The 12,894-nt window shown below is 41.4% G+C and overlaps 2 protein-coding genes across 19 annotated transcripts in view; one reads left to right on the forward strand and one right to left on the reverse strand.

The window, feature by feature from the left end:
- Positions 1-171, reverse strand: part of TBC1D13 (TBC1 domain family member 13) — a 39,927-nt gene extending 39,756 nt beyond the window's left edge. For both annotated transcript variants that reach the window (XM_085854636.1, XM_085854635.1), the window contains exon 1: positions 35-171. In XM_085854636.1, the coding sequence (XP_085710762.1) occupies positions 35-57 (23 nt within the window). In that variant the 5' untranslated portion in view covers positions 58-171. The remainder of the gene's footprint in view (positions 1-34) is intronic.
- Positions 172-377: 206 nt separating this feature from the next.
- The window catches only part of POMT1 (protein O-mannosyltransferase 1), a 127,824-nt gene continuing 115,307 nt past the window's right edge, over positions 378-12,894 (forward strand). For 2 of the 17 annotated variants that reach the window (XM_085854640.1, XM_085854642.1), the window contains exons 1-3: positions 5,751-5,912; positions 6,783-7,040; positions 10,273-10,379. In XM_085854640.1, the coding sequence (XP_085710766.1) occupies positions 6,949-7,040; positions 10,273-10,379 (199 nt within the window). In that variant the 5' untranslated portion in view covers positions 5,751-5,912; positions 6,783-6,948. Of the gene's footprint in view, positions 396-5,745; positions 5,913-6,782; positions 7,041-8,074; positions 8,183-9,388; positions 9,496-10,272; positions 10,380-12,894 lie in introns of those variants that run through there. The other 15 variants (XM_085854651.1, XM_085854646.1, XM_085854645.1 and 12 more) reach the window with 12 other exon arrangements.

The raw sequence follows: 12,894 nt of genomic DNA on the forward strand, positions 1-12,894 counted from the left end.
CCAAGACGACTGAAAAACCGTGAATTCCCCAAACCTTGCTCGAAGACTCGCAGTCATGCTTCAATGTGCGAAGGTCTCCCTCTCTCCAGCCCCGATCGATGCCGGTGACACGGCACGTATCCGCGATTTCCTCTCTTACCGATTCGCCACATATAACTCGGTTGATGTTGTTGTTGTTGTTGTTGGTACCTTTGTTGTTGTTATTCCTTTTCACATGAAGTCGTAAGTCGAGATTTTTTTATCATGAACAAAAAAAAGTTTTATAACTTCAGTTCAGTGATTTGTGTTTATTGTTTGAGGTCCCAGTTCCTTTTCAAGGCGTTGAAGACTATTTGCACGTGGTGTGCCAACTTGATACTTGCGAAATCGAGTAGTATTCACAAGTATATCGGTTGGTGTGTTCTCTTGTTCTGTTTGCTTCTTACTTGGCAAAATGTAATATATATATATATATATATATATATATATATATATATATTTATATATATATTTATATATATTTATATATATTTATATTTATTTATATATATTTATATATATTTATTTATATTTATTTATATTTATTTATATTTATTTATTTTTACAAGTATGTTCATCGCTGCTGTTTGTCCGTCCGCTCACCTTTCATCACCTCCATGTCACAATTTTAAACCGATATTCACAAAGCTTCACCAAACGGTCCAGTTGGTCGAACAGAATCCTATTTATTTTTAAGGTCAAAAGGTCACAAGGTCACCATAAGTCAAAGGTCAACAACTTTTTTCGAATTTTTTAAATCCTCAATTTTCATCCGATTGACTTCAAATTTGAAGAGGATTTACATACCATGTCACCGAATTCAACCAGCAATTCTTTTTATTGTCAAATTTGTTTAATCGATTTCGCAAGTGTTGTGGTCTGTACGACGTCTTTATTGTCTATTTACCTGTATTTGTGTGCTACCTGTGGCTGCTTGGCTGCATAACTTTCTCTGGATGTGGTTGTGCCGCTCATGCAATGCCCATGTCACCAGTAAGCTGGTAACTCATTTTGCCAACCTCAATAGGATGACAGACTGATTATCCTATCCATCTTCCTGCCCAAGGTACACTGAATCCTGCAGTGAGGCAGTTGGTTGCTCTGAAACAACTTGGCTTGTCTTCCTGGACAGGCTAATCCGACCAAAAGCAATTTCAGTGCATTCCAAAAAGTCTACTGCAAACAGTGTGTCCACTCTCAGGAGAGCCAGAAAACAACATCTGTCCAACCCCAAGAATGAACTTTCAAACTTGTCTCCCTCCTCTAAAACCTGGTGGTGCCTTGCTCCATCTCTGGTGTATGCTCCACTCCCATCCTTTCCCTCCATTCAAATAGCACCACAGCCAACTCCGTTCGTGAAATGGTGAATGTCTCAATTCTGCGTTTGCTTCCAAATCTAATTGTGTCCCCAAATCCCTCACTCTCTTTACCCATCCTTCCCTGCCGTACCTAACTACTCCCGGACCCCGTGTCTTTTGCACATGAGAAGGTGAAGGTTCTTTCAAGCCTCGACTCTGACTCTGCTACTGGACCGGACGACATCAGCTCACGTGTCCTAAAATGCTGCTCTGCTGCTCTTGCACATCCTCTCTCTCTGCCCTTTTCATCATGTCATTTGTGCTCGGTCATCTTCCATCTGCTTAAAAATCCTCCAATATTACTGCGTTACATAAAAAGGTGCATAAACTGACCCCCTTAACTACAGACCTGTCAGCTTACTTCCAATCATCAGCAAGGTCATGCAAACCATTATCATAGTTAATATGAAATCCTTCTTCCGTTTTTTTCCAACGACCTCATCTCGGATCACAAATTTGGTTTCAGACTAGGTCACTCCACCTTGGACATGCTGCCTCTACTCACCCAACAATGGATGGAGGCCCTCAATTTCAGACGAGCCATCTCTCTGGACGTATCTCGTGCTTTGATTCAGTCTGGCATCCTGCCTTACTCTCCAACTGTCCACCTATGGCATCAAAGATGAACTCCACACATGGCTTTCTGACCTCCTCTACTCTTGTAACCAGCGTGTGGCACTCAACGAAATCCTTTCATCTCCTCTCGCTGTCAAGGCTCCAAGGCAATTTTCTGTGCCTATTCCTATTCCTGATCTTCATCAATGATCTGTCTGACTCTGGAAAATCCTCTTTATCTATTTGCTGATTACTCCACCCTCTGCAGTGACGTCCCCTCATCCTTCAGACAGGCAGGCTGCATTCTCTTCCCTCTCTTCAGACCTTAAAATAAAACACAAATTGGTCAAACCCTTGGAATATTAATTTTGATCCTGACAAATCGCACACTTTCACTATCTCTTTCCAAAAGGACCATTTTGGAAAACTTTGCTATATCTACTTTCTTAGGAGATAGCAAGGAGACCGGCGTCTGGTGGACGACCCCTCATCACCACCCCGACACACACTACCGCAATCTGACCCAGGAAAGTTACCCCGTGGTTTTCCTCCTATAATCAAAGAGTAGGGGTCCCGAAGGCTTTGCCCCAATCCCGTCATTCGGTGAGGTGCCCTACGGAGGGAAGCTACACAGGAGCTACTCCGACGGAGTGGGTTTTCAGATTTCTTTGTGTTTTTGTGTTTTGCGGAGTGAAGGGTTTTACCGTGGATGATGCACAGCCTGCCACCAACCTCCTCAATATAAAAGTATCCCACCTGCAAGAGGACGTCTGCAGACACAGTTGGGCACTAGATATGGATGTCTGTTGGCTCACAAGGACCTCCTCTGCCCTTTGACAGGTTTTGTGTTTAATTCTGCTGGGTGTCCATATCATACACCCTCCTCACCAAGGAACTTGTTGGGGGAGACGGTTTAGTCGCTGCCAACCCGACCGTGAAACAGGTTATTACAGGTTTACATGGTATCTGCAGCAAGTCACAGATCTAATCTGGCCTGACCTGACAATAAGTCAGGATTTAGATTGCACAGAAGTCTGAAGGTTTTAGATTGCACAAATCTCAGAGTTAGAATAAGGCTGAGATTGCACAGACCCACCATATCTGTACTAATTTTTTTTTCACAATTGTTAATCGAAGAAACTTCTGTAGGATAAAGGGGGAGGCTATAAATAGGTGTTGTAGGGTTTCTTTCTACAATTATTAGCTCACCTGGAATGTAGTTCCGGGGAGCTTATGGGATGGCGCGTCGTTCGTCCGTCCGTCCGTCCGTCCGTCCGTCCACAAATACTTTCAACTTCTTCTCGGAAACTACACATGTGATTTTAATGAAACTTTATCACAATGTTCATCACCATGTATGTACCAAAGTTTGTTCATGGCATTAAAAAAATCGGGCCCAAAAGGGTCTATGGAGGTTGGCCCCCAAAATAGGTATTTTCTTACTTCTCAGAAACTACACTTGCAATTCTGATGAAACTTGACCACAACCTTCATCACCCATGACATACCAAAGTTTGTTCACAGCACTAAAGAAACCGGGCTCTAAGGGGGTCTATGGAGGGAGTTTACCAGCGGTTGCCACCCCAAAGATATATTTGCTTTCTTCTCCGAAACGACAGACAATTTCAAAAAAACATGACCACAACCTTCATCACCAATGATGTACCAAAGGTTGTTCATGACATGAGAAAAATCGGGATCTAAGGAGGTGTAAGGGGGGGCAGTTCCCCCCAAAAGGGGTATTTGCTTTCTTTTCAAAAACTACACACACAATTCCGATGAAACTTCACCACCGCCTTCATCATCTGTGATGTACTAAAGTTTGTTCACGACATTAAAAAAAAAATAGTGTTGAAGGGATTCTACCGGGGAGGGGGCAAGGGCTACGAGGTGAGCGCCCAGGGGTATTGCCCCTATTTTATTGGTACCACTGAGTTTCTTAGACCTTAAGGAGTACTAAACCACCATTTGGAAAGTTATTATTGTTTGGGTTTCTTGAAATTGAAATGCGAACCCTATCCAGGTTCCTCCTGATGACTTCATTTATTTGCTTGTTCGGGTTCCTTCTGATTACTCCAATGCAGGACTGTACCTATTTGGTCTTCCATTTGATTTGAATTGAATTTATTTGCTTGTTTGTGTGTCTGTGACTCGGTGTTGTTGTGGCTGTAGACTATGGTTGGTTGCTTCTTCGACATATTCCCACCGACTTGGCTGTGTGTTTGACCGTGTCATGAATAAACTTAGGTTGTGCGACCAGAGATCTCGTTGGTGTTCCCAGCTGATCCTCTTACCTGTTGGCATGTAGCTTCACGACAGATATTCACTCCATCTCAGATCATCCCCATCCAAAACCATGATCTTTTCTACCCCCATTAACCCTCCCCAAACCCACCTCTTTCCAAGTTTCCAGATTTTAGATCCTCGTGGAGGATCTCTAAGTCTTACTCACATTGTTGTTCTTCATCTTCTTCTTGTGGAACTTTTTGTTTCACAGCCTACAGTTTTCATCGAAACTTCCTGAAACTTGGCGTATATATGTAAACATACCCTGCGCATACAGTAACCATCTCCGATTTTGAAAATTCCTCCCAGAAAAAAAGTTATGACGTCAAAATATCTCCGCTAATGGAAATCGCCTAAAAATTATCTCCGAAACTAGGCAAGCTTTTTGAATTCTGTTTGTGGGAATCCAACAGGGCATTAGCAGAGATAAATTACCGCACATATGATACATCACTATGACATCATATCAAATTTATGACGTCATTCCTATTTTTTGACATTTTTTGTTTCACAACCCAGAGTTTTCATCGGATCTTCGTGAAACTTGCCATGTATATGCAGAAAGCCCACGCGCAGGCAGTAACCATCTCCGATTTTGGAAATTCTTCGGAGAAAAAAAGTTGACGTCATAATATCGCCACTAATGGAAATTGCCTATACCATTATCTCCGAAACTAGGCAAGCTGTTTGAATTTTGTTTGCGGGAATCGAGCCGGGCATTGGCATGGATAATTTATCGCAAACCTGATACATCACAATGACGTCATATTTGTTTTTATGACGTCATCATGAAGAGGACGAGGATCTTAGCTCATTTGAGCTTGTTTCCTGAGAGTTTGTGGCTGTATCCATATATACCTTGTTCATCCGCCAAGCCTTCGTTCCTCCCCACATCTCTTATTTCTCCAAGTCTCCTCAACCCTGCTGTTGTTGTTTCCCACCTCTTTTTCTACTTTTCCTTTTGTTCTGTTACGACCTGACCCGTTATGTGTTCCAGCTCATTCATGAACCTAGACATTGTAAACCAAATTCTAAACGTTTGCCTTCCGTGACAGTTACTGTAAATCTGTAACCACTCTGTGTTGCCTGTCAGCTGGTCCCACCAACCATGCCATCAGCAGCAGTACCCCACCCCCTCCCCTCTCACAGCATCTTCATCCTCCCCCTTACTGAAACAAATCCCCAATTCCCGCTTCAATTCCAATTGCAAACGTTGCTGCCCCCTTTCTGTTTCGTCTCAAGTCATCATTGTGGAAACACTCCTTTTGCTATTTCGCTCTTCTATGAGCCTCGACCATGTTTCAAAAAAGAAATAAATCTGTTTTAAACTGTATTCCAAGCCTTTCAAACGTTTCTTATGCTAATGTATTTCGCTAATTTGTGGCTTTATGCATTCGGTTGTCGCTATTTCGTGTGTTCTTTGTGCGATAATATTATAATCCTGAGTGTAATTGCTTATCGTAAAGTTTTTGTGGTACGTTTGTGCATTCTTGTAAGCTCGGCCGGTATTTACCTTTTTTTTTACGTTAACGCTTCGTTAGATAACAAACGTGGTCCGATTGTAAAAAAATAACCTGAATTAAAACCTCACTTGATCGAGAGGTTGCTTTTTTTTTAAATGCGCGAAATTAAATTATAATATTTCACGTGGCGTGGGCGAACGGGATCGCTTTGTGGAGGAATAACGAGAGTTGGGTAAGTACAAGTCCAGCATTTATAGTGTGTGTGTGTGTGTGTGTGTGTGTGTGTGTGTGTGTGTGTGTGTGTGTGTGTGTGTGTGTGTGTGTGTGTGTGTGTGTGTGTGTGTGTGTGTGTGTGTGTGTGTGTGTGTGTGTGTGTGTGTGTGTGTGTGTGTGTTTTTTATGATGACGTTTCCATTGTAAAGTAATGTTATGAGATTGAGAAGCACGTATTAAAGAGTTTGTTGATACAACGGGTCGGATTATTATATATATATATATATATATATATATATATGTATATATATATATATATATATATATATATATATATATATATATGTATATATATATATATATGTCGCTGATTATGGATGGTATGGTTTATTTATTTAATTATTTGTTTTTGTGGGGTTATTTATTTAATTATTTGTTTTGGGGGGGGCGTTATTTATGTTTATTTATTTAATTATTTGGTTTTTTGGGGGGTTATTTATGTTTATTTATTTAATTATTTGTTTTTTTGTGGGGGTTATTTATTTATTTGTTTAATTATTTAATTATTTGTTTTTTTGTGGGGGTTATTTATTTGTTTATTTAATTATTTGTTTTTATTGTGGGGGGCGGAGCCACTTGACGAGCGCGCGCTCCACTATAACCTTGGTAACAGCGCGTCCCACAGCTCGATCGCTGATTCACAAAGCATTGAGTTGAGGGCTTGAGGTGAAATTGAAGATTGAGTTCCTGTCCCCGTGGAGGCTGCGCCTGTCTGGGTGCTGAGGGAACTCATTGTTAAGCTTTAAATGTATGACGTCATACGTGGTGCCTTTCTTCAAGGAATAAAGCGATTAGTGTTTTTTTTTTACTACCTCCCCTGGTATGTCAGGTTCGAGTTGAACACGAAGAACCTGCAGGCGGTGTTGAAGTGAAGAGAAAGATATTCGACACTGCCTTTTTTTTTTTTTTTTTTTTTTTTTTGCGACCGTGAAATTTGGGGTGTTCAGTGAGCAGAATCCGGCAGGGATCGATCACAAGGAAGCTTGCACCTCATCATGCACTTCGACGTCGATATATACCTGCTTGTGATTTCTGCAACTGCACTCACTTCACGACTCCAAGGTCTTTCTCATCCCAACGCTGTCGTGTAAGTGTTGGGTACTTACTTTACCTCATTTACTTCTTGAGAAACACCTTAATAACGTGTTGGAGGGGGGGTTGAGGTGATTCATGGGGAAAGGGGGGGGGGTGGTTCATGGGTTTGTGGATGGCGAAGGGGTTGTGGATGAGGTCATTGAAGTGCTTGTGAATGGAGTTTTACTTGTTTGGTGAGCATTTTCAAACTTCAGCTGCACAACATTGAAAGCCAGGATTGTCCATTTTGTGTTTGAGGTGGTGGAGGCCCACACCCTCGGTAGAGCGTCGAGCTAGTCACATCGTAGAATGCTTCAAGGCTATAAATGATCACAGACCAGTCGGTGGCAGGAATTTGGATTATGAAAATAATGCTGGAGATGATCTGCCTATTCTTTACAAAACACCGTGGTATCTATAATGTCCACCAACTAACACTACCAGACAAGACACCCAGTTTAATGTCCTTCCCAGGGATGGCACGCTGATGCATCAATCCGGCAGTTTATGGTTGGGTCGAGAATCGAATGCGAACTGAACAAGCAAGTGTGTGCTACCTCTGCACCATCCTGTTGGATTCATCCAGGTGTATGCTGATAAGTTACATGACCAATTATTTCATATATCACTAATCAAAATGCAATGGAGTCACTTTTGGTGGACAAATCATACTTTATAACCAATTTCCACGTAATGTACTGAACAGCGAAATCTATTTCCTGTCATTTAAGTTGCCTGTCCAGGATTGAGCCCAATAGCCCAGGAGACTGTTTCGGCAGCACCGACGCTCTGCACAGAGCATGATCCCGATGGAATGGTTCCGTTTGAAACTGTCTGTTTGATGTATGTAGCTTTTTGATGCCAAGGGTCCATAATGAAAATTTTATATTTGTTTTGGTGTCAAAGCCAGTGACCAGTTGCAAATGAAAAGTCAGGTTATCAATCTGTTAAGCACGTGGTTTACCGATTCCTACTGGAGGGAAGGGGGTATAAGCTATGAGCACAAATTAGTTTTCCCCACTTCCTCCCACCCATTCCTTCCTACAGGAAACTTGAAAAAAAAAATTGCATGCAGGACAATACCTCTTAGTGGGTGTCCTGTCTGCCAACATTATTCGGTGGACATTAAAGATCCCATGGTGTCCTTTGTGAAGAGTAAGTGAGTTATTCTCTGCACCCTGAACAAATGACAAATTCCTGTATGTAGTATGGGTAGCAAGTGTTTTGGGTTTTTTTGTTGTTTTTTTTTTGGACACGACTTGACACCAACTTACAATGGTCGTTATCTTTGAGTACGATTGCTGCCTGGGCAGCTGTTACTTCTTCTTCTTCTTCTTTTTTTCCTTTGATTCCCACATATTCCTTTTGTTTACTTCAAACGATCTCTCATCAAACTCTCTCCGGATGGAACATTGTTTGGATTGATTAACGTAAGAGCACCTCATTTCTTAGTGTGTAATATATTACACAGATATATCTCCTTTTGGTTTGTACCTGCTCGATTCCAACAATTTCCAACTTTGATTCACTTTCTTAACTGTGCACTTCCAAGAATGATAGCAAATAATATAATTCCCTAAATAAGCTGGGCTCGCAAATCCCAAAATGAGCAACCTGAAACGTTGCTGTTGCAATTTTTGTGTTGCTGGTGTCAGTTTATTGCGCACACCATTGTAAAGCATGCTGTGTTTTCAATGACTTGGTTCTGCTCGACGGGCACTTTTCACCTGCCATTCCTAGCACAAATTCTGTGATTCAAATTGTCTTTTAAACATAATTTTCAGCATTTAGATGAAAAAGTGGCAATTTACGGAAGGTTAACCATAATTTTTCTGTTCCTGATTGCAATACTGACTCGCGGTAATATTAGAATACGAGAAATATCTGTGGATGAGAGGTAACAGGATCGTAACATTTATTGTTCGTAACATTTTTAGCTCTTCTACGAACCTTGACATTGTATAATACAACTCAAAGGGCACTTGGTAGAGCGCATACCTCCGCCACGTAATGCCTGATCCACGAGAACATATCGGGCCCAATACATTTTTGAGATATCCTGCTACATATTGTTTTTGACCCGATCTCTCAATGGTGAAGAATCACTTTTAAAATTCTAGTAGTCGGATCCGGATGTGGATCTTCACCAAAATTGAATCGATTCATCCTTGTCACACACCCAACCTGTCCACCAAGTTTCGTCCGAATCCATCCACAACTTTTTGAGATATCGTGCTATATATAGGTTTAGCACTATCTCTCATTGGTGAAGAATCACTTAAAAAATTATCAGATCCGGATCTGGATCTTCACCAAAATTGAATCGATTCTTCCTTGTCACACACCCAACCTGTGCACCAGGTTTCATCCGAATCCGTGCACAACTTTTTGAAATATCCTGCAAACGGACAGACAGACATAAAGGGATGAAAACATAACCTCCTTCACCTTCACCTTCATTGGTTGAGGTAAAAAATTAAAAAAAGCTCTACTGTTTGTACATTCTCATTATTAGTGTCTGCTGTGGATAACACACACGGACACACACTTCAACTTTTAGTAATAGATGCAAAAATCGAGTATCATTTCTCTTGTGGCCTCGGAAAGAAACTATATATACATTTTAACAAGCCTCAGCTCCCGTAGCGCCCAACATGATGAATAGTAAAAATCATTTCAAACTTAACCTACACATGTTGGAAGCCCCAGATATGTCATTCCCATTGGTGTTCAGAATAACCCAATCCAGATACACAGTCCATTCGGTGGGAGCGATTTGTCGGGGGGTTGTGCAACACATATCCTTCCACTCTACTCCACGACCCACCTGGTCGGGAGTTTGCAGTACGAGCCTGTTCGGCAAGCTGAGAAAGTTCTCCAAGTCTATCATTGTGCAGAGGCACAACCCTTTCTCTCAGCTACTTTTTCAAGTATATTTCAGAAGCTTGGTGAGCCATTCCAAGTGATGATCCTTATCCCAGACACATAATACATTTTATTTCACCCTGAACTGTCCAGCTTCCTGGTGATTCTGCACGTGTGCACTGAGCTTTTTGGGGCAGATTACGTCATGTTGAAAGTGCTGCATTGGTCATTACAAAATGGTAAATTTAAATATTTTTCAGTTGCTTTGGGCAGTGCAGTAGTTGTTTCTTTGATGATATTACAATACGTATATAATTTTCATGTTCATAACTTGTATACATTTGAGATTGCAACTAAATGGTGTGCGCGTACGTGTGTAGGTTTGATGAAGTGTATTATGGGCAATTTGTCAACCTCTACGTGAATGGTGTGTTTTTCTTTGACGACAGCGGGCCACCACTTGGCCACATGCTTCTTGCACTGGGAGGTACGTCACTTGCATTGCTGTAAAACCACCTGCTTTTCATGTGTGACACACATTCTGCATGATTTACACACTGGCATATGAACACCCATTACTCTCACATGAATGGATTTTTGTGTCTGTTCCATTAAACTAGCTTTGTGTATCAAAAACCTTCCCCATGGTGTATTTTGAGCATGGTCATGCTTCCAAGCGGGTTGTGACAACTCCTTCCACCACACTTTCCCCCCACCCCCGAAAAAATAGAAGGGCGATCTTCAACGTTGAGCAAGAGTGTGACATACCTCTCAATTACATCATCCAAAAATGTCAAAAATACATAAATTTATTCACCTTGTACGGTTCAATGTGCAGTTCCTATTTTGCCATTAACACAAATCGACTGCCCACAATATAGTTTTGATTAATCTCTACACTATTTAACACGTTTTGAAGTTAAGAAACACGATAATAGCAAATTGAAATTCATTGATGAAAATGGGATTTTTCCACAAAAAGTGCCTTCATTATCATGCGTATTTACTTACAGCAGGCTAGGATATGTTTTGAAGCTGCGAGTCAGAGAAATCCCTCAGCTGTAAACGTTTTTTGCCCAGGTATGTTGCGTCTATATTTGGCAAAATGTGAATGAACATATAGGTAAGTAGCGGACAAAAAAAACCAATGGAAACACCTGGATAAATAAGGGACACCAAGCATAATGAAAGCAACGGCTTCCATACAGGTGTGTCCCATGTGTGAATTCAGCAAATAACATTCCAGCATGCTTAGGGTCATGTATAAAAATGCTGCACATGCCTGGTTGCATACAATTATGGCTCGCTTGGATGAAGGAGGAGACCTCAATGACTGAAAGAGGGGTTATTGTTGGGGTGCATTTATCAAGAACTTCAGTGACAGACTTGCTGATGTTTCACAAGCAATGGTGTCCAGTCATGTTCGCATGGAGATCCGAGGGAAAGACGTCATCAGCAAAGGGCAACAGTGGGCGGAACCGCATACTCCAGGATCGTGATATCCGTGCATGAATTTGAAGTGAAAGGCAAAGTACGTGAGCAACTACGGATCATTTGACTAAATTTCAACCTGGGGTGTGAGCAGTCAGCTTCGTCAAAAATGGTCCGCCGAGAACTCCACACAGAGGGATACCATAGTCAGGTTGCAGTGCATAAACCGCTCATCGCACCTGGTAATGCACGTTTACGAGTCCAGTGGTGCAAAGAGCACAGGCAATGGACTACCGAGCAGTGGAGACGTGATATTGTCAGATGAATCGTCCTTCACCATGTTCTTGACAAAAGGACAAGTGCACGTGTGGCTCCAACCTAAAGAACTCAACAACCCTGAGTGCTTGGTTCCAACAGTAAAGGGTTCTGATGGTTCTGTAATGTTGTGGGGTACATTTTCTGGCATTGTTTGGGTGCAGTCATTCCCTTGGAAGGCGAAGTCAATGCCAATCACTACTTAATGGTACTGAGTAATCATCTTCACCTGATGTTGCAGCATTTCTTTCCTGCTGGGAGGGGTGTCTTCTCGGATAAAAATTCCCCCATCTGCAGAGCATGTGTGGGTTCCCATTGGTTTAATGAGCATGACATTGAGAAGGCCATGATATTTGGATAACATCAGCCACCATATCTGAACCCAATCAAGCATTTGTTGGATATTCTGGAATGGTGTCTGAAACAGCATTTTTCACCTCCATCAAACAAGTCTGAGTTGATTAACTTTCCTTTGCAACAATGGTTCCGCATCCCTCCTGCAGAATTCCAGACGCTGGTGGACTCAATGCCACGGCACATACAGGCCGTACTGGCCGCACGTAGTGGCCCAACGCCCTATTAAGTGACTTTACATTGGTGTTTTCAAAAAATTTTGTCCACTACTGCTGTACCTTTGCACATAAAATGCCCAAAAAAAAAGATATATATATATATATATATATATATATATATATATATATATATATATATATATATATATATGTAGATCGACCAGGGTTGCGTCAGGAAGGGCATCCGGCGTAAAACATGTGCCAAATCACTATGCGGATCATAATGGATGATCCGCTGTGGCGACCCCTAGCGGGAGCAGCCGAAAGAGGAAGAAGATATATATATATATATATATATATATATATATATATATATATATATATATATATATATATATATATATATATATATATATATATATATATATATATATATATGTGTAGATGAACTCCCACAAAAAGCATCTTCCCATCTTTTAGAAGGCAGGGTGGGGGGAACAAAATACTTCTTCTTTCATACGCAGCACACAGCTGTGTGGTAGCATCATTGGCTGAGGGCACGGCTGTGCCATTAATGCAGTGCCTTATGTAGGTTTGGGCAGGAGTTTAGAATTTGGCCTTGCTGCCGGCGACAGTTCGCAAACTCTTCACGAAGGACATGGTGGGATCTTTAATGCCCACCAACTAATGCCAGCATATAGGACACTGAGTTTAATGTCCATTCGTGAGATGGCACTTGCATAA

The sequence above is a fragment of the Eptatretus burgeri genome, chromosome 14 (assembly GCF_056783735.1).
Source record: "Eptatretus burgeri isolate ZD-2024b chromosome 14, Ebu_testis_v1, whole genome shotgun sequence".
Lineage (NCBI taxonomy): Eukaryota > Metazoa > Chordata > Myxini > Myxiniformes > Myxinidae > Eptatretus > Eptatretus burgeri.